The sequence below is a fragment of the Pholis gunnellus genome (assembly GCF_910591455.1).
Source record: "Pholis gunnellus genome assembly, chromosome: 19".
In the NCBI taxonomy this organism is placed as follows: domain Eukaryota; kingdom Metazoa; phylum Chordata; class Actinopteri; order Perciformes; family Pholidae; genus Pholis; species Pholis gunnellus.
In genome coordinates, this window is record NC_136546.1 from 6,424,319 (window position 1) to 6,447,415 (window position 23,097).

At 39.8% G+C, this 23,097-nt stretch overlaps 1 protein-coding gene across 2 annotated transcripts; it reads right to left on the minus strand.

Annotated features, from left to right (window-relative positions):
• Positions 1 to 11,634: 11,634 nt before the first annotated feature.
• On the minus strand, positions 11,635 to 18,792 carry vgll2a (vestigial-like family member 2a). Of its 2 annotated transcripts, none has more exons than XM_079180393.1 (4): positions 18,591 to 18,792; positions 16,876 to 17,122; positions 14,654 to 15,151; positions 11,635 to 12,496 (listed from the first exon to the last, which is right to left on the minus strand). In XM_079180393.1, exons 1-4 carry the CDS (start codon positions 18,666 to 18,668, stop codon positions 12,447 to 12,449), a joined length of 873 nt encoding a protein of 290 aa, XP_079036519.1. In that variant the 5' UTR covers positions 18,669 to 18,792; the 3' UTR covers positions 11,635 to 12,446. The 2 variants fall into 2 exon arrangements, with proteins under 2 accessions (XP_079036519.1, XP_079036520.1); XM_079180394.1 differs by having other exon boundaries at positions 11,635 to 12,709.
• Between the last annotated feature and the right edge of the window lie 4,305 nt (positions 18,793 to 23,097).

Genomic DNA, 23,097 nt, shown 5'->3' on the forward strand with positions numbered 1-23,097 from the left:
ACATGGCAAATAACTGTCATTATGTCTTCAGTGACTAATTCATCATTTGCTGGGTTTCAGGTCTTTTTTGACTGTTTTTAGATGCTGTGATTCTCTGTAGACTTGGTACTTTAATACAGTAAAGTACTGCTACTTTACATAAGTTTGTCAATTGGGTTTTAAGATTATTTTATACTATTTTGTACTTCTTCTTCACTACATTTCTGGAGGAAAATATAGTACCTTTTACTATTACTTCTGACAGTTGTTTCTTAAGATTTCCATCAATTCATTCGATCAGTATTTTACATTTAATATGGGATTAACTTTGTTGTCAGGTGCAAATCATTCTTTTCCAATACATCAACTTTTAACCTCTGATGAGCCTCTCATCATTTTACTGATGAGAAACTGTATCTTGTGTTCTTCAACTTTGAGAAACCATTTTACACGATACATTTGTTTTACTATCGAGAATTAAATTGCATTCACTGCTATAACTCTTGTTTCCATAGTCATATTTTTTAAATGTAGTTGGAGTAGTAAAATATGTGTCATAAGTACATAAAATGTAATAACAAATGTGAATGTTTTGTATGTTTAACTGATATTTTGGCCACTTGGGGCAGCAGAAACAAGCTGTAAACACAACATTTGAATGCTGTGTGGAGGCAATCCCTCGATCATAGATTTGCTCTGAGGTCCTTCAAAGCCACATTTAGGCGTCCCCATGTTCACCGGCCCTTACTGTGAACTTTCTCAAATAATAACTTCTTGTCAAAAGACATTGGTGCCCATCGGTGTGATTGTAAGCCAGGATTCAACCCTGAAGGATAAGTGGGAATATATAACAGAGGAATGGATGGATGGAATAGACTCCAGCTGAAACAAATCTAAGGTGAACAAGGTGAATCTGATGATTATTCAACAGCTATTAAATGTATAAAGTCATTTCTGTCTTGCGCCACTAAAGGAAAAAAGCTTAAACGCTTTTTTCTTTCTTCTCTCTTGTTGCAATAAAACCTAGACCAGTGCACCTTAAACATCTAACATTGTCACAGCTGTCATTTCTTTGAAGATTATAGGTGTTTAATTCTTAACTCAAACATTCCTCACAGGTAGTAGGATTTACGGGATTTGAAACAACGATCCTGTGATCTCCAACTTTTAGGCTACTGCTGCCCCCCATTTAAGTTAAACATACTTCAGACAAAGAGTGACCAAATCCTTTTAAACTCCTTCTTTTACAACACTTTTTTCTTTTCTTTTCTTTTTCTTGTGGCCAGAGATCATCTGTCCAACCAGATTTCTGGTTATCTTCACACCTCAGCGATCACTTTTCATCCCCTCTCCCTATACCTGTTTGGTCCTCTGCTCCATCAAGAACACACACACACACACACACACACTCACACACACCCTGAGGCCCCATGGTGGTGTTTGCTAATGCTTGTGGGACTCAGGCAGGAAATGGTGTGGTGGTGGGGGGGGGGGGGGGGGGTGATGGAGGTAAGGGGTTCAAGGTGGGTCTGCTCTCAGGTTACCTGTCCAGGTAAGTCTGTGTTTGTTTAGTGTTACCTCCCAGTAGTCCGGAGGTCCGGGCTGAGACATGGAGTGTTCTCTGTTCAAGTGTGTGTGCGCGGTTTGATTGTGCGAGTCACTGTTGACGTTTGAAAGAGGTGATACTTTATCCGACTATTGTGGGAGACTTTGTGGATTCTTTCTCTCTCTCTCTCTCTCTCTCTCTCTCTCTCGCTCTCTCTCTCTCTCGACAAACCGTCGCATGAGGATACCATGTCTACAGATACAGACATCAAACTGTAGTAATGTCGCTGGCATGTCAATATACTGTCAAAAGATCATTATCACCGTGTATTTTTGCTGTGAATGAAAAATTATGCAACATTCTTAATCTCTAGAAGAGACACCGCTGAAATGCAGCCAAGCGGCACCTGAGCTGTGCTGCTCATGGCAGGCCTTGTGGCTACTCTAACCTTGGGCGCCGAAATAACAAATACAAGGTTCCACGATGCACACGTGCTGCTCACGCAGGCATTGTTGCCCAGTGGTTACTCCTCCAATGGTGGTTCCAAAATGTCCCATTCCTGAAAGCATGAAAGAAAATGTTCAGGTAGCTAGTTTGGGTTTCCTATAGTTTTGTATCTCAATCTGCAAAGTATTTGGGAACTCGCCTACATTAGAATTGGATTTTGAGAAAAAGAAAAGAAATTGCATGCTGAGTACAGATACTATACTGCATCTTTTCATGCTTTTCTGAATACAGACAAACAAGTAGGCAACCAAAACAACAAATGAATATCACACTGGCTCAGTTTTAATATTTAACTTCAAAAGCTAATAATATTCATATATGTGCGTGCCTGAGACCTGACAGGATGGGGATCAAGTTTAAAGGGTGGGGGGGGACATACAATTCATGCAATACAATTATCACAACTACCATTACAAAAAAATAAAAGCCTACCAATTTTATTTATTTAACAGGCAAACATTTTCATTTTTTTGTATTCCTTGAACTTGTTATTCTTGAAGTCACTGAGGCTTGAGAAATACTAAAAACTATTTGGTAAAGTGTTTGTTAAGTGCTTGGGTTGGGGTTAGGTGCATAGATTATTGCATCAATTGATATACCGTTTTCGAAAACTGGATCAAGAATCGAGTCGTGAACCCAATAATTTATATCGACCTGAGATACCAAAACATCCACACCCTTAATCTGGAGGCATCGCTAAACTGAGGTGAGAAAACCACCACTGTACTCCTGCCTTTTATCAGGGTAGTCAAATGAGGTATTAAACTGTGAAATGAAACTAATGTGTTGCAGCTCAATACCTTTTGTCCCCGAGGAGCTATTTTGGCAATTGTGAGTCTGTCCACGTTGTTACAGTTTCCACTTCTCCTCCAGTTGAAATCGATGGAAATCAAGCATGTGGGAGGTAAGCAACCCTCAATAAAAGTCAGTCAGTGTGTATTCAGCACCAGGATTTGTTTTACCCCACAGCTGACAGTTCTGGCAGTCAGAGCCTGGACAACAAGAACCACAGCTGTGTTTCCACTCGACTCTGGCCCCTCCACTTAAACGGAGAACGCATTCCGTCGGTTCATTGTGGGCTCATGGCGAGCAGATCAACCGTTTAAAATGGTTTATTTAAATGCAGCACATTACTGTGTTTGTTGATGCAAGGTGTTTGTTTTGTCATCTGACATCCTGAGAATGAAAAGGATAAACTGAATGTCACTGACATTTGGTGAATGTTGCTCCATTATGGCATTCCAACATGCGCACAATCAAAACATATGAATGCTGGTGTTGGATTGATGTATTGGATGTTTGAAGGCTGATATTTTTTGGAATTTAAGGTGCTGATGGATGAAGTTTGCAATTTCTAGAAGAGTGTTTTCCCCAGAATTTTCCTCTGGCTGTATTTGGTTGGGAAAATGTGAAGCTGTCATTCCACGTAACTGAAATGATTATTACAAAAGGCGGTAAGGTATTAACTCCACCTACACCACCGTAATATTGATCTATACAGTAAATATATAATCAAATTGAATCAATGGTCACTGGACTAGATCGTATTTTTAAAAGTCAGTATCAACTTCATCAATCAAATAAGAAAGAAAACTACCATATGGCATGATACACATTTCTTACTAAGTAGGCAGGAAATGTTTCTACAACATCAGATTTTGAAGAAAAAAAAACATTGTCGCAAACATCTGTTGCCATCTGTGGATTTAATGAGAACTCAATGTGCAGGCATACAGTACCCTGTAGCTGCTACTGGGGATTATCCTCATGTTAGTGTGTGAGAGTCTAGTGAAGGATGTATTTAACAATCAGTCGCTCCTCAGTGTGAGTTGGAAGAGCAGTATAGTCTTTTTACCCTATGACAAATCTGCCTAAGTTTTATTCAGAATTTTTTTTTATCGTCTACAGCCAATACAATTCATCAGTCGCCAAAAAGACTGTGATATTAATAATAGGCCTCTTGCCATTGGACACTTTAGCCAATTGGGAATTCCACTAATCACTTTAATAAGTGAACACATAACTGAAGTGGCCGCACTACAGGAAAGAATGCTGATGCAACCTTGCAAGTTCCCAAATGGCTATAATCAATATTTTTAAAATAATTATGTATCAAATAAAAACGGGAAAGAGGATGATGACCCAAATCTGAAGCCCCCCTTTTTCACAGAGCTTTATGGTGAGCTCATTGTCCCGCCCACTACTTTATTGTTTTGGTTCACTCTCACAGCTCTCACAGTGTCGTTTTTCGCTGCAGCACCGAAAAAGCTCTAACAACCCCACTGTTCAGTACCTGCTCCACAGCAGACGGACACACTTAGCAACTAGCTGGTGAAACATAGTGGCGCATTTAGCACCTAAAGAGCCAGATATTTCCCTCCCTTGGATAAGACTGAGCTAAAAGAGACACAAACACGACTCTAGAGAATAATAAGCCCGCAGGCTTTACAGCCTTGTTGCCACACTGAATAATGTTGATGCAACTGCTCGTTCACATTTGAAAGGTGTATTGCTGCGGACCCAAGGGAGTGCAGTGTTGAAGTTGGAGAAATTTGGACACGGTAGCATTCTGTGCAGCAGCTGGTGTTTCAGGGCTCAGTGGACTGAGTCAAGCATATTGTCCTTTGCGGGCCTCTACAGGCTGCGGTGCATTGACTGCAGTTTACTTTTGCTGCTGGTTGCTGGATATACTAACTTTACAAACAAACTCTTCCTCACTTCCCTTGAGTCAATGTGCGATGAGCAGGTCCGGGGGTCAAGCGAATGACCCGCTCCAAACGGCGGCATGTTTATTACTTATTTATAATACTTGCTGCTTCTGTTTCTTTTTTTACCAAGTATATTGTGTGCACTGTCCACTTTGCTGCTGTGATCCTGTAAATGTCCCCATTGCGGGACTAATAAAGGATTATCTTATCTCTTATCTTATCTTATGTTTCAGAACAGCCACGTCCCCAGCGACTCAATTTCCCCGTTCCCTACAGGCATCCCCTCAGAAAGGCCAAGCCATGAACTGGCACTGCAGTAGCCAACATAAAAGCTGATTACAGTATGTCAATGTTGTGTTCACAACTTCTTTTCAATGCTGAAAAAATCTGTTATTGTTATCCATAGAACTACTGCTAACTTGATTGAGAGCATTTACTTTGACACTGATAATTCAGCTTACTTGCAACTTCAAGAAGGACACATAGTTTGAGTTTCACTGTTTTGCTTGTTGGAATTTTAATGGTGTAAATGGCCTTTATCCTTGTTTTCAGCTTCTCTCTCAGTGAGTCACACTCTCTTTCCATGAGTTGTTTGCAACAAAAGGTCCATCATTCTATACTTCTTGCCTTGTGTCTTTCTTCTTGCCACAAGAACTGTAGCAAAGCCTGAGGTAGAAATGTGGGGAATGTTGCAGAAAGGAGCAGGAGGATTCACTCTGCATTGTTAAAGGGCTGTTCCGCTCCGTCTCTCCTGTAAACACTCGTCAAGGGAGGAGAAACCTGATAGCTTCACTTAGCTCTGATCTGCTCTAAAGACAGAGATCACAGGCCAAAGGATGGAAGGATGGAAGGCAAGTGGGATAGAGGTACGAGGTTAGACTGGAAAGCAGAAGTAGAGGATTTATTTTACCTTGACAAGATGTTGAACATGTTATCTTTTCGTGCTGAGGTAAAATGAATGTCAGGCACATACCAGACAAGTGTTAAATGTCTTTTTGTCTGTCTCATACACTTTGACACATGTAAAATTCATCCTCTTACTTTTTTAAATTTATTATCAACCAGTGATGATAAATGACTTCCAGAAGAATGTTGGAATACATTTTTTTTTCTCTCTTTTTTTTTGGTATCCACTTTCCCTACTTCGAAGCGACCTCTAAACAAGCCTGAACGTGTCGCATCGAGTCACACGGTTTTAGGAGTAGAAGCGTAGTTGCTGCTGAAAACAGCTGCCAACATGGTTGATGAGAGTGACGAGACTGATTCTTGAAGTAAATTTGTCGTAAAACCAAAACAATGAGCTAAAAGAAGCTTAAAAAGTGAGAGCGCCAGTGTTGTTGACTATGCTTTACGCGTTTGTCACTATAAGTGAGCCCTTTATTATTGCATTTAGTCATTTGAGTGATTGTTAATAGGAAGATATGGATTAATGCAGCTTTATATTTCCAGACTTCCAACTAATATAATGTAGAAAATAAGGGCCTTTACACACCCTGGGCGTGACGAATAAACAACAAGAAAATACTGTCAGGGATGTGAATTTACAACAGTTGCAACATGTTTTCAATAAAATGTTCAAATAGCTTTGCGAAGGCAGAGGTCCACCTATCGGATCCAGCGTCTGCCAGTCTGTCTGCGGTCAATTGTTTTATAGCATAAGCGACGGTAAGCTATTTTGTTGAGTTTCCTCCTAGAGAAATGCGAGGGAATTTGAGTGTCCTCTGGATAACAGTTACATAGTGTATATATACTATATACTGGATCTGTCTGTATGTGCTGCCCAGACGGAAACCTCTGGGTCTGAAAAGTGAAGCCAATGCTCCTCTGGTTGCAAAAGAAATCAGATTTTATAGAAGTCTATGAGAAAATGACCCAACTTTTCACTTGATTTATGACTTTATGGTCTCAATCGCTAGTTTTAAGTCTTCTTCAATACAGCATGATGATAATTAAGTAAATGATGGTCCCATTTATAGTAAAATAGACCATAAAGCAGGATATGCTTTAGGGCGTGGCTACCTTGTGATTGACAGATCACGACCACGGCGTTGTCTGGGCTGGGAACCTTCACCCTCTTGTTTTACTTCTGGTTTCAAAAACCAATATGTCGACGGCCAAAGGGCCCAACAGCAGTCCACAAACCAATGGGCGACGCCACTATGACCATGTCCACTTCTTATGTACAATCTATGGCGTTGCCTTTGTCAAGGTTGCAAGGAGTGTTAAAGTTTGCTGTCCTGGTTCTGATTATGGAGCCTCCTTGTTGTTGTACACTATCGTGTGTCCGTACCAATCAACGTGATTGGTTGATACCTTTTATTCTTGGAGCAAACGCTAAGAAAAAGTCACCTTTTCGCCGTGTAATATTTAAGTTCTGTGTGAAATTATATTTGTGACAAAAACAAAAAAATATTATATTGTTGACAAAACATGAGGCATCATATTTATTAGCATGATTCCTATAAATGTCTTCTTGGTATGAGAGCTGATGTAGCTCAACAGAACAAACATAAAAATGCACAAAGACTAGTGCACTTTAACTATTGAGGTGTAACAGTTTATTTCAGAAACAATTTACTGAAATACACTAATGATTCAATGCGTTGTTCCCTCTCTGTGCTTTGATTAAGGGGCAGCTCTTGTCCTTAACCTCAACCTTGCATTTCACACAATTAACACCGCTCCATACCTTCTTTTTCTGCTGGAGAGCTGAATTGAATCTCACGTCTTTGTGAGAAGAAAGATAAAATAAGAAAAAATCTTTGCAGAAAGCTAACAGAGAAAAGAAAGACTTTGTTTGTGAGTATTGACAGCAATAGAGAGAAACGGCTCCTCTCCACCCTTCTCTTGTCTGTCATCACTAAAGTCAGAAGTCGGTATTAATCCACAGCTGTCTCGCTCTCAGCTGAAACTAATTCAAACACACGCCTTCAGCTTCTGAGAAACAGAACATATGGCTGAAATTGTCTTTTGTTTTACTGTATCTCAAACAAAAGAAACTCTTTTCCCACCTTTTTTTCTATTTATCTTTCTAATATTAAAATAATTTTGAATCAGATTGACTGTTGAAGCCTCATATTAGCTTTCTATAAAGTATTGATTGCACAAAGGAGGAATGATTTCAGCAAGCAAAAAACAGTTTCAGTGTTAATCTAGGCAGGAGAAGCACAGGTGAAACACATTTTGATAATGATGGCTCAGTGGAATCAAGTGTCCCAGTAAGCCACGACAGTGTGACAGCAATTACAATACCACGACCCTGGAAGTAGCTCAACTAAATGGAAAGCAGGCGGTTTAATGTGATCAGTTACACCTGTGCTTTTCCTCTTGTGACATACAAAACCGTCTGCTGTGAAAAGGGTCTCTTGCCCTTGGTCTAGTGACCAAAATCATGGCTTTAGGTGAAACATTTTTTCTTCATTCTTGAATCTTTGCTTTGTGCTGTGCTGTGAGTGCTCTGATCCTCTCAAAAGGATGTCAAATATCAACATCCAGCCACCACTCATTTAACTCAGGGACTGCTTTTTTGGGGACTGGACTTTGCCTGTACATCAGAACTATACACTGATGTTTGAAACAGTGTTGTATTACTGTGCCTCTTTTCAATACTGCAACACAATAAACGTGACACTAATTTGGGGAAAACATACAAATACATTCCCTGTTTTTAAAAGCATTTTCACCAAGTACAGGGGTCCAAAGTTGTATTTAATACCAAAATACTACAACTATGAGCAGATAGAGGATCAGAACCTTTACTAGCTGTAGTAGCTCCAAGCCAATGGTGTCCTCACAAACTAATTCCAGTGTTAGCCCCTTCTGTCTACTGAAAGCTGAGTGATTGCAGCCAGGGTCAATAGCAGTAGGCTCGTTCGAGATGAACTGCGCCTCACTTGGAAAGTTGAAAACATTTAAGAGTCTGTCCATTCTTGTCTCATTTCTCTTTTTGGAAAACGCCATGTGAAATAACTTCTATAACTACTTGGTCTCTGGCCTTGACTTGACTCCCCTGGTGTGTAAATCTCACTGGAGTTGCGATGCTTATCAGAATACACAGTTTTGATTGACTGAGTAGCATCACACGATGTGATTTACAATGCATATAATTGGTCGGTGTGTTTCCTGCACCGCTGAACGAGTGCTGTAAAGGTTGGAAAAGCTGCGCTGGTTAAAATAGAAGTGCTCCGTCAAAATGTAATAATTCTCAATTTTCTATTGGTTGTAGGTCCAGGATCGAGATACAACAGGGTCTGGATCCGGAGCGCGGTCCGCCTATTAGTGACCCCTCCTCTAGAGGGAAAAAGAAAAAGTAGATGACCAATCACTCAAAGCCAAAGTGTCATGACATCAAACACTGATCATCTGCCAAATACAGGTCCTGTGGATGGTGCGCTCGAGATCAGGAGAAACGATAGTTTTCACAAAGCAATAAATACACATGTGACCTCCAATAGTCACTTGAGGGCTTTTAAGCACAGGACGGGGTCAGAAGGTGTCAGACGTCTATCTGTAGACCGCCTTGTTTTATGAATCTGACTCTTGAGCTTGAGGATCTTATGTGTTGTATTTAATACAACATCCATCATACTTAAACTGTCTGCAAACATTCTTTTCGAGACCATTTTCTTTTAGTTGTGATAACGTAAAATGCTACATCACTTTCACACTACTGTGCCGTGCAAGCTCTGCTCTGCTCCTCAAGAGCAATTTGGAGTTTGGTGTGTTGTTCAAGGACACTTCCACATGCGGACAGAAATTTCCAGGACCTAAACCAACAACATTCAAAATAATGGACTACAGCCCAAATCTGAGCAACACTACTTTATGCACTCATATTGGAGAAAACGTCACCAACTCTGCATGCAGCAATACTCCCAGTCAGTGCTGGAATGTAACGAAGTACATTTATTCAAGTGCTTTTCTTCAAGTATCAAATAGCTGCAGCTCAAATTGTGAAGTTGTATGACAGCAAAATACAGAATTTGGTATTGGTGTATCTGATGTGAATTGTTTTTATTACTGTAGAAGAACCAGACATCATGACTCAAAGGAACTCAACTACACTAACGTGGGACAACCTCAAAAGGAGAGAGACAACAGGTAAACATCTCACCTGTCTGCTTATTTTTGTTTCCCTCTGCTCGTTCGTCCTGTCGTGTCTCTTTCTGTTTTTCTTCTCGTGAAGGATCCTCCAAAGGAAAGAGGCCAAAGAGGGTTTTCGAGCCAAGTCAAAGATTCAGGTTTGAACATAACTTGAGGTTCATTGCAGGTGCATTGTGATATGGTATGTTAGTGTATCTGTCAGTATGATATTAATCATTGTTGGTAATGCTGAGGTGACATGTTCTTTTTAGTACTGAAGAGGAACCAGACATTATCCAGCTGTAAAGCAAAGAATCTCTGTCTGTCTGTCGGTCTGTGTGTATGTCCTTCTTAAATCTCAAGAACGATGTACTTTACACTTAGCGGGCGTATTACTAGGACCCCAAGGGAGGGCCGTGTTGAATTTGGTTGAATTTGGACAAGCAACACATTCAATATTAATGAACTTACAAAAAACAAGCAATGTTTTAGGTACAAATCCACTATAAGTCAAAATAAACGTCACAGCATGCCTTGGGGTTCAATTAAGGAATTATGCCTTTAAGCAGTTGAAGCAGAACCATAGCTTAGCATCGGTCATTGGAAAGATCTGAAGAACCAAGTCTACAATTGACGCACTATGCAGGAACATCTTAAACAAATTAATTCACAATGTATGGGTGTTTAAAGAGTGGCTAAATTAGATACTTACTAAAGTAGATAGATCTTTTCAGTCTTTTAAAAAATAAGTAAATAGGTTAATTGTAAGCTTATTGGACTTGCCGAGTGATAAGACCTCCCATCAACACTGTTTGATGCTGAGTTGGTTGGGGTTAGCTGGAACTGGTCTATTGTTTGGGTACTCTCAGAGAAAAACCTTTCAAAAAATGAAACAAATCTGCCTAGCAACAGGGGCCGGTCCTCACAACTATAGCAGAAAATGTATTTTTTGTTGGTTTGACTTTTGGATCATTCTAGCTTCAGAGGCCCTCACAAAGAACTCAAAAATCATGGTTCGCACTAACTCATAAAGACAAGTGTGTGTGTGTGTGTGTGTGTGTGTGTGTGTGTGTGTGTGTGTGTGTGTGTGTGTTCACTGAGTTGAAGAGCAGTTGTCGATGACAGCTGCATGGGAGCAGAGAGAGAAAGAATCAAGTGGCTTCAAATAGCCGTCGTTCTCCTCATTCACCAGAGGACCCCTCCCCTCTCCCTCTTTCTCTCTCTCAGCCGCCACTAGTTTGAGGTTTGCATTTCTTTTGTTGACATAGTTAGTGAGATGTTTCAGGTGTGATGGCGGTTGCCCCAGTTAGCATTATTCTCAATCAAAACATCCCTCCTCATTGTGTCTGCGGTAGGTTAAAGGCTCTGTTTACCCAATTGAGCCCATCAAACAGTTTTACATTAAATAGAAGTTGATGACACTCAACATGGACGCAGGAAATAGTTGTTCTTTAGCTGCTGCAGGGTTTTTCAAATGTGCACTTCAAAAAAATCCAACCACATAGAAAGTTCTTAACACCTGAGATTGTTTAGACTATTGTGCTCATCTCTTCTGTGACTCAAGGATACGACCAAAATAAGCAGGTGTCACCATTTTGCAGTGAGCGTGTATACAGTTTGACTAATATTTAAATAAGGGCTGAAACTGATCATCATTTTCATAATTTTATCTATTAATCAATCCATTATTTTTCAATGGATTGATTGATAGTTTAGTGTATAAATTGTAAAATAAAAAAGGTGAATCATCAAAATCATAACCCCAAGGTGACATCTTTAAATTGCTTGTTTTGCATGAACATCAGTGCAGTATTCAATCATTTAAAACAGACAGAAGCAGCTATTCTGCACATGTGAGAGGCTTTGAGCAGCACATGTTTTGTGTCTCTTAATTTAAATCATGATTATCAAAATTGTTATAGTTAAATAAACAGTATCTGTATGCTTTATGGTATATATAAATTAATACACTGTGAACGTGTGTAAATTGTATTACAGGACAATAGTGTACATCAACTGCACACAATTTCGTATGCATACTGACTTTTTTGAGTCCACTTAATCTTTCCATATGCTTAAAACTTGCTTAGAGTTCGTACACAGTATGTCATTGGGACGCCGCTAAAGTTGTTTGCAGCTGTTATTGGAAACACTTTGTGAAATCATTACTTAAATATATTTTGTTATCAGTCAAAACTGTTTAATTTAACTTTTACAGTGCCACAAAATACTGAGTGTTTTTCAGTTGACATTGAACCAATACTCCATGTAAACCAAAGTGTTTGGACTTCTGCCTTCACAGTCTGCCAAATTCTTGCTGTGCGGCCTCCTCAACACCAACACGGCCTTTCCTCCAGCCACAACACTCCCAGTGTCTGTTACCCAGTTGTCCCAGTGAGGCAAGTCCTGCCAAGTCTTCAAGCGCTTGTCTTTGGAGTTTGACAACACATGTTTCTGTCCGTCTGTCCCAAGACTTTTTTCCAGTTTAGGAATGTTGTCCCTGCCTGTTACAGAAGCACAAAGAGTCTTGTCTTTGTCCACATCCGTCAAGATCAGATTCTCTGTCTCTCCTACGCGAGTCCACTTTTGTTTCCACGCTCGTTTTGTATCCACACTGTCGGCATTCAGCTCAGCAGGGCTGCGCTGCTGCTGCACAGGCCTCCGTAACACCGAGCTGCAAGTAGACCAGAAGCAGTTACAGCACAAAACTGCCGCGTGACTGATTTTTCAGTTTCTCTGTCAGTCATCCCATAACATCAGCAGAGCAACAGCAGGAGTGGAGGAAAGAGGCTAAAGCTGAAGTAGGAGTGAAGTGTGGGGGGGGGGGAGAGTCTCAGCAGTCTCTAAAACCAATACAAATCCTTGCTCTTATCTTGTGCCTGCAGACCTGAGAGAGGAGGAAAGAAAGGAGGAAAAGAAAAGGCAGTGGAAGGAAAGAAAAGGCAAGAAAAGGGAGATTAGAACAAGAAGCGCAAATGTCTTGTTGATAAAAGCAGGAGGAGTTGCCTGAGGCAGAAAGGGGGTGAAAGGAAGACAGCAACAGAAAAGGAAGTTTACAGCTGGTGTTAAAGTGCTGATTGACAGCCAGTTTGTTGGTTCAAACCACTTGTGGTAAGTTGATCTGAGGCAAGGCAGGGGAGAGGAAAAAAAAAATCTTTATTTAAATCTGGTTTTCATGCTTTCATGTTGCATGGTCATACTGAATGTCTCTATTGCTGCTTTCATTTAAACACTTCAACAATAATAACGAGTTCTCTGAATGGTGTGCATTTAACAGACAGGTGTTGGCCCAAACAAGCAGGACGCTTTTTTACTTCGTCAATATGGAATAGTGAAAATGCATCCAAATCGGACTGTTAGCAATGACGACAGGTTTCAGCTTAACTTCGATGTCGCTGTTTGCAAAGCTTTTGGCTGCTTTCAATGGTGGTTTTCACATCTGTTGAAGATGAAATGGACGCACACGAAACTCCAATCATTTCAATGTTTGGTACCACACCTGCTGGTTCTCCTGAGAACGTACATGTGTGTAAACGTTGGTTGTACTTTAATATCATTGGAGTTTAGTATGCCAGCTCATTTTTGGTGTGCAGTCACCAAATAACATTTCACACCTTGTCACAGTCCAAGTGTGTCATATATAACCAGTGCCTATGAACTAGTTCATGTTTATTTGTTTGTTTTTTTTCAACTGGGCGGATGCTATAGGCATGTAAAATCCCAGACACACATTAACCGGGCGTGTGCGTGTAATCTGATTGCAGAGAAATCATCAAAGCATTGTTGCTCCTGAAGAAGAATTTCTGCTAGACGTGCACAAATGCAGTCGCGTCAGCATGCCACTTTGATGAGGAAGAGCTTGTCGAGTTGACTTTTGAGAATTTGCAGAGATGGAATAGACAGTTACTGATGTCTCCGCTCCTTTGAATGCACCAGTTGTGCCGTAATTACTCAGTGCGCCGTTAACTCAACATCTCTCATGTTCACTTTCAGTAGTTGCCAACGGATACATTCAGTATGTTCACCAGAAACATGAGCACATTCCTGTTCTGTCGTTTTACTTTTTAAACTCAAGAAACTGCTACATATCTGTAATTCATATCCATTAAATTAAATAATATCATGTTTTTGGGGTTGTTCCCAATAACTTCCACAGTTCACAGTGACTTGATTTATGAAACACAACATTTAACAACAACCAAAGTGTGTTTGATGCCTAAACCTAACCACGCACTCTGGATGTGACCTCCGGTCTCTGGTGTCATAGTCCAATACTTTGTACATAAGGCATTTACCATGAACAAATCCCAGTGTTAACATTTGACAACACAACATAATAGGGAAAAATATTTAGCATTATATAAATGTAAATGTAATACATTTGTAGTAAACAGCTGAGCCGAGCTAATAGCACTTCAGACAAAGAATGATTTGTATAGTTTTTCCAATATTTCACCAAAAGAAGAAGCATATAACCTCATAAAATAAGTCGAATCTTGTCAACATGTAAGTAATCACTGTGCTTGCTGTTGAAACTTTCGGGTTTTAGATTAGAATTGGCAAAAAACAGAAGACCACTGAGTTGTTTTTTCAAAAGTTTGAGTGATAACAGATGATGTCATCCTGTTTCTTTACAATTTTATGTTTGCTATTTCTGTCTACTTTATATATCTATCGAAGAGAAGAGGAATTTTTCCACTGTTGATCTTCCTGAGGTTTCTTTCTTTTTTACTCCCTATTAAGTTTTTCTTTATATGAAAAGGATGTGTCCTGCACAGATTGTAAAGCACTTTGTTTTTCTACTACGCTTTTCATAAAGCAATGACAATACCTGTGTCCATGTTGTGTCCGATCTCTGCTCCAGCTCCGGTGAAGGCGCCGCTCCAGGCCGAACTTGTTCCAGACTCCCCCTTCCCTCCCAGGTCACAGGGTGAGGCGCTGGGCCCCGGTACCGAGCTACCGGACGTCAGACGGTGATGAGGCCTCACCGATGGCACCAGCAGAGAGCTGTAACGCGGGTCGAACGCCGTGCCGTACATCTCGTGAACTCCCGGACGTGGGTATGCTGAGCCCTGGCTGCCTATAGCGCCTCCTAATGAGTACGGATGGTGGTGGTGATGGTGGTGGTGATGGGACGGGTGCCAGGAGTCTGGGCTGGGCTGGTGGAGGTGGCTGTGCAAGGAGGCGGAGGAGTACGGGTCCCCAGGGAATGGGAGCTCTGTGTGGGGAGCTGACAGAGCGCTGCCCAATGCGGAGGAGACCGACGGCTGGTAGGAGCTGTTCCAGAAAGACGGAGGGAAACTTCTCTGGCTCATTGGGAATGATCCATCTATGAGGACAGAAATCCACACAGGTTAACTGACAAAAAAGAAGGAAACTAATTGATTCCTCATTTTCAAAGCAACAATGTGAGTGACTGTGATTTTTCTGCTTTTCTCTTATTGTAATGTATCATTGTGAATGTATTATCTTTAGTATTTGGACTGTTGGTGGAACAAATACGTTAAAGAAAATAATTCATAGATTCATGGATAGTGAAACTAACCATTAGCTACAGCCCTAGAAATAATTAACACAACTTTGAGGTTGTAATTTAAAAAATACAGAGATGTCTATAGTTTAGAGAGAGCATACCTATTGTATATCCCCATGCAGAGTAATAATAATACTTGGTTGGCTTGGAAAAAGGGCTTTTATATTTTTAAACTACACTCCTCATCAAGAAATTATTGACTGGAAACACTGATAACCACTACAAAATCTTTGTGCTTATTTTTTGTTTCTTGTTGGATTCAAAAGTTGCTAGATTACACAAAGGTGCTCGAGAAAGGAGATGAAAATAAGATCAAGTTGGCTGTTAATAAGAGAATAACAAGGATACTATAATGACATACATCTGTATGAGTTATTATCACCCCTTTATATTTATATAAAAGTTTAAGTTTGAACATGGGGATGTCATTTTATTTCAGCATTCTGTAACTGCTGTAGCTGAAGAGATCAGTAATACGATCAGTAGTAAAAGAATCACCAGTTTAAGGGATGTGCGACAGATCAAAGACTGTGACAGAAGCACTGGTACTTAAAGGAATATTAAAACACTGAGAAATTGTGGTATTGACTAAAATTGTAAAATACCTTTTACATGTAACTAAGCACATGCAGCACTCCAAATGAAGAGAAATAAAATGAACCAGAAATGAAGTAAATAAAAGCATATCTCAAATCCAGCCGCTGTAAAGATATTTCATTGCATACACTCCTCTAATTGCTATGCGATATTTCCACCATCTCACTATTTGATTTAACTTCATATTAAACTCAAACTCAAAGCCAGAGCGAAAGCAATCTGCCAGCTAAGTAACAGCCAATATAATAAACAAAAGCTAAGGCAGCTGTTATATTTATAGATAGAATATAGTATTCAGCCAATGCCATTTAATTAATCGCATACTTGTTTATGGGTAACCCCTAACCTCAACTCAATCCAATTTTGATTAGATTTTCACACAAGTTTAAATACAGCTTTATAACTAATTCTAGTTTCAGGGGATTTTTACTATATAAATATTCTAAATCAAATTAAAACACACTGAATAGTAGAGCTTCACGTGTGCAGCGGCCATCAAAAGCCAACATCAGTGCAACTCTACACAAAAGGGAAGATTTTGTAGTTCAGATCTGAACTCTTGACTCAACTGAGTAAAGCAGAAACATCACCGGAAAAAGTTCCCCTTTATCTTTACATAACGAAATTTAATCAGATGTCACCTGGTGGAAACCTATGACGGTCCAAGATAAAGTTACTGAATCCTGGGAAATGACCTTGGCTTTTAACAGCCTCAGTCCCACAATATTAAATCAGAAAGAGCAGAGACCCAAATAACACACATTCACAGCACAAACACACCAGAATTTCCCAAAAACCATGAAAGCATTCATGAATTTCACTGGTGAAATGGAACATCCCGATGATGGTCTTTTTCCACGCTGACAGACACACACTGAGGGACAACACTGACACACATACAAGGAACACATGCACACACACACCTCTTACGGCCTTGTGGCTGCTTGGGGAAGGGTACACAGTTGTGTGGCTCAGGGCTCGGCTGAAGTGCTCGTCCACTACGGCACTGATGTCTCCCTGGAAATAAGTGAAGAGGACGCAGCGGGAGCTCAGGTACTCGGCTCCCGGCGGCAGCTCCTTGTCCTCCTCTTTGATGGCCGGGGGGCCTGGGGGTCCGAGCCGGCTGCCGCTGTCCTGGGGGTCTTGCATTTTGGTATACAAGGCCAGTTTCTAAGGACACGCAGATGTATGTGTGTGTCATGAAAGGCACACTATCATTTTGCATAGACTTTCTGCGGGTGTTTTAGATAATACAAAGACCAAAAACCAATACGTTATTTGACCTCTAAATCTCATAGAAGTGTTTTTTTTTTTAAATGACACAAAATATGATAAATTGATTTGTTAACAAGTGGCTGTTATTTAAAAATGAAAACAATTTACATTCATGTTGACATTGATAGCTTTTAATGAGCGCTAATTACACCTAACACTGCACCGTCTTTTAATTGACCACTGTCTCACTGTTTGCAGTACACATATATGTATATATGCTATCTATTAGAGTACAATCATTTTCACATATGACTTCTCACCTCATTACTTCTGCACACGACTGAAAAACTCACTTTTAAAAATATTCCTTTTAATTTTTTACCTACTTTTATAATAAATAGAAAAACATCCAGACTATGGTGAAAAAACTATATGCATATAAAATGAATTTAGGTTACAATAAGACATGGAACTTTAACGTTTTTTATAATTAATACTAACAACAAATAAGACAACCCATGCAAAATAAGGGATCATAAAAATCTTGCTACATTTTTGTCAAATAGATATTTTAAAACTTTGTTATAAACTGGCTGATCCAGAGTCAGTTTGGGTGACAGACAAAGTGAGTTTTGGCACTATGTGAAATATGCCTGGATGTTGACTGAGAGGTTTTAAGAGAGTGGAAAAAGTCCTTTAACAGGTTTGGAATGGCCGCACGAATACCTGCCTCTCTCAAACAGTTTACTGACATATAATTGGTTTTAATCCTAAATTATGGGTTCAACTCATTCAACATCGTAACACAAGGATGGGAATAAGATGTAAAGAGAATACTGCTGTTGGCAATTTATTGTGCAATACAGTTCTTTCTCTAAAACCTCTTTAAAAACTTGTAAGGGAACTATACGACGCATGAAACCCGTCAGTTTCGGCTTGAGTAAAGCGCATCTGCGTTTGTTTTTTTATAAGTAAAAAATAAATACATCTTATTTTCTTTACTTTCTGCTTTTGACTTTCAAAAATCTGACTAAAGCAAAAGAACAAACGATCTGTTCACGGCTGTATTAAGTAGATCACTCAAAATGAGATACATGAAAACAAAATGAACAGGTGATCCAAAAGAAAGTTTTACATCGCGCTTTGCGCGCTGGATCTTCTCTGCAAGTACGATTTTTTTTTTTGAGATATAGAAGATATTAAGTGTTGTTAAGGACTGAAGGACTTTAATGATTACGTTTTATAAATGTTACCCATATGGCTGAATGATCAATAGTGTCCCGTTTTGCATGGAATTAGGGTTGAATTGGCGGTCTTAAAAAAATAAATTCATGTTAAAGATTTCTTTAAAAGATAACACATAAGTCCTCTGTGCAGAGATAAGTAGAGCATGAGCTCTTTAAAGAGTACATATGATCCATACCTGGTGGTGATAAGGGCTGTAGGAGGAGAAATAAGGCTGAGGACCAAACACTTTGTACATCACATCCAGGCAGCTCATGGCGAAGAAATCACGGAGAAGAACCAAGCTTCATTTAGAGAGCAGGTCTGTTCAGAAGGAGAGGAAACGGTAATCCCGGCGGCGGAGGACACAGTGGACAATGAGGGTCTCTCTGCTGCGCTGCTCTGCGCTCTTTACGCACTGTACTGCGGCCGGGCGCACAGAAGGGAACCCCCTCCACCCTCCTCTCTCCACACACCCAGCCTGACGCCTCCCTCCCGCCAATCAGAGGCCAGAGCTCCACCTCTGCCTTAATGGCCTTGTAATTACAGGACACGTAAGCCTAGCATCCATAAAGCTAATTTAACTCAAATGTTCTAAAAGAAAGGTTCGTAGAGTAAAACAATTGTAATAGTGTAGCAGTTTTTTAAAATATTTTTGCCAATTTCTGTATGGAGTCTTGTGCACCCTGAGCTATTATCAGTAGATCAATTTATTTAAGGTGTTGGTCATGTTACAATTTACTTTTCCATTGACCTACTGAAGTATTGAAGCATAATCTATACCATGGAAGTTCATTCTTGCCTTGCAACAGTAGTGTGGGCAAAACAAACTTCACTTAGAGGTCCAGTATTCCCAGGCTTTTAACTTTGTGTGCAGTGGATTATTTTGCCACACAAGCTTTATCTAATGCAACATAAGACAATTAATGAACACCTGAATTCAATCCTTCATTCATTTTATTTATATCTTTTTACTTTTCAAGGTAATTTGAGACTTGGAAAATCCTCTACTGGCCCCCAGTTCATGACAGGTGTAGGACAAATAGGCACTGGGGAGGAAACACTATGAGTTTTTCCTTTTTTGGGAACTTTATTTTGAAAGTTGTACATTTGTAGTGGATGCATGATGGGGATAGCAAATGGAGGCTGTTTAAGACGTAATATTTGTTAAAAAAAAAGATAAGAGAAGCCAATACTAACACTTTTAGGATTACTACATACACGTATTGTAACACTAAGCATGTTTATGTTATATAGAGTGCAATAATATCCAATTTAAAAGAGATTTTTTTCTAAAAACGTATCCGGAACATGATGGGTGGTGTTGATGATAAGCAGCATATGATTACATTAAAGGTGCGAAATTGAGAGCATATCTATTGCCTCTAAAAGGACGAAGTGGGTCAGGGTGACCAAACTGATATGTCTCTGTGTTGGAGAACTACTGCGGCCGACGCAAAAACGTGAAAAGCCCAATCTAGAGCCAGTGTTTGGTTAGTTGGCTCTGGGCCAATGTAGAAACATGGCCGCCTGCTCAATAAGAGGACCCGCTCCGTAATATGTCTCATTCTAAGTTAATGGAAATCATTTTCGGGTGATTATACACCAGAAAAACATACAGATTCAAATTATATTCCACTTCTACCAATAGATCCCTCTAAATGCTACACACTGTTCCTTTAATGCTCTGAATGTAAAATAGAGAACCTTTAACATTAGCTCACAAGTCAAAAATTAGTTCATTTGCTTTCTCAGCTGAAAATCCTAAAGTGATCAGCGAGCATGATAAGCAGTACGTTCATGGACTGCATGTTCATGCTAGCATTTTCTTTAAACTGATTCAAAATTGGGATCATTATATTTCCTGTATTATTCATTGTTTGCCTCCCCTTTGACGGGACAGTTCAGAATCTAACAACTGGCACTTGCTGCTAATTGAAATGAGTAAACAAATCAAGCCGACCAATGAGTGGAATGTAATGCCATGAAGTCCCACAATCCCTCAGTGGCCTCACAAATTCTGGAGGTCAAAGGTCAAATAGTTTGCTCCCAGTTTGGTGCTATTACTTGCGGTCAGAGGTCACCGGCAACTTACCCAACAACAATTATCAAGCCACAGTACAGGCAGTGGTGGAAAGTAGATCGGTACATTTACTCAAGTACTGTACTTAAGTACAATTTAGAGGTACTTGTTCTTTTACTACATTACATTGATCTGATACCTTTAGTTACTTAGCAGATTCAGAGTAATTATACACAAACATAATCAACACATAATCTTTTGTAAATTTAACCAAGTCTTATTTTGATGGCAGGACTTTTACTCGTAACAGAGTATTTCTACTCTTAAAGATCTGAGTTCTCCTTCCACCTCTGCAGATTAATAGCATATCAATGAATTCCTAAGAGATAGGGTTTCTGTCCAACATTTTCACTTCTTGATGTCAAGTTTGCAACGTCATCTGACTTTTCAGTCGCACCAATTCATTTAGACTGAGCTTTTTTACTCAAACCTTTGATCCATGAATTCTCCAGTCATTATGATTTCTGCCTGTGACTGAACAAAAGTAGCTAATTTCTCTTTCAAAATGATCCTTTTGATAATCAATGTCACATTCTTTAATCAAAATATGATAAATCATTACATCTGTAATGCCACAGTGATCCGCTTATTGTGTCTGTGGCTTTTTCAGACTTTTGAGCTCATACATGTTATTTTAATTAACTCAGATATTTGCCTGCACTGACCCAAAATGAGACTAAATGAGGGTCAGGTTAAATGCTGTTGAAACTTTTAATGAGTAATAACTTGGGGACTGTGTGACAAACTGCTGTTAAAGAGCAGCCAGCATGTGTTATAAATGAACATAAAAAGTAGTGCTCCTTAATATAACCATTATGTTATCACCATGGATTTTGTCCTTGTATGAATAATCTGCTGTAGCGATTTGTGTCATTCTGGCACTTGACCGTCCTCTTGGCTGACCCCTCCAACAACCAGCACACCTGTTCCCCACCACAAGTGGCACAGAGAAGCTATTAAAACCCTAAATATCTCCCATTGAAGTGCAGCTCAGCTCATCTCACAGGCACTATTCAACCATCGATCTGCTTGTATTGTGGACCTTGAACCACCAAGGTTCAGTGAGCAATGTTTGGCATCCTCTCTCTGCTGTCACTCAGGTTTGATAGGTTTAAGAGACGGTTACTGCAATAATCCGTTGTTTCATTGCTTGTCTAATTAATCTTTTTCCCAACAAACCAAAGACGGAAAGTTGAAATTATTCATCAATTCTGGACTCTCCCTTTCCTCAAAGGTCAGCATTGTCAAGACGGTTTGCTGTTGGTCAACGGCCCAAATTTGCACCTAAAAGTTTATGAAAATTGAACTTGATGCAAAAAAAATGGTGTGTATTTACATCACCCTCCACTTCACGGATCACAGCAATTCAGTTGAAATTAATGAACAATGCTGTTATTTAAAATGTTGCATTCCTTCTTCTAGCTCACAAACTATGGAGAAAATTGCCCGGCATGCCACAATGGAGCTGTAACACATCCAGTCACCTCACGTCAAAGTCAAGTCTTACTGCTGTCAAGTCCAAGTCAAGTCCTCTTCAGACTTACAGTAAGTACAGTCCTGGTCTACTGTTACAGTGATTAATGATAATTCCTTACTGAAGAGCTAATAAAATACCAATGGTGAGATGCTTAAATTCTCTAAGTAGTAATCAGTGTTGAGTTTAATCTTATAAAATGATGTTACAATGTTACTTTCTACTGCAGTATTAAAACTATTAGGAATTATTATAAAACGGTTAGTTCCGGTCCATGAATATGATTGGCTGTACCGCATCGAACCCATTGTAAAATGCTAAATTACACAATTAGTCATCTATAGTTACAGCTGAAATTCATGAGCGAGAAGCTGAAGAGCTGAAAAAGTCAAGAAACGAAGCCGTTGCTCGCCCGTCAAATAGTGCTTCCCTTCTGTTTAAATGATAGCGCCCCCCTCGGTGGTTAAGGTGAGAGATAAGGGTTGGTTCAGGTTTAAGGGGAAACTATCAACGGGGAAACAGTATTCGGCACAACACCGGGACGTTAAAAGGATTGCGTGTTCTGTTCGTTTTCACACCCGATCACCTGCCTGGACAAGAACGGTCAGGTGTAACATTACGCTACGCTGTCATTCAATGAATGCTAAAAAAAAAAAAACACAAAGATGCAGGCGAAGGAAACCAAGAGAGAGATTTATGTTTGAGCAGAAGGGAATCCACATTGACCCAGGTTCAGAGGTACATCGGGTCCTCCTCTAATCGGAAGTTTGGGGGAATTGATCCCATGCTGAAGTGTCGTTTATCTGGCTATGTTGTACAGTAATATAATTTAGTTACAGTGTAGCCTTACCCAGCAAGTAACCAGGCTACACTGCATTTAAAATGATATTGCTGGAAAGTGACAACAGCTAGGGATGATGATTACAAGCGTTTCCTGCACACACACACACACACACACCGAAAAATCAGTGCTCTTTAGCACACAATTAACAGCTCCAGCATGAGTGGAAAACTGACTCGGGTGTGCCTTAGACCTAACAAATGTGCAAAACACACACACACAGTGGTCATATTGGAATGCGTCCAGAACCACATGCTTGCGGCTGATCCTCGTGTTATGTCTACCCGAAGAAAGACAGAGTACTGTTT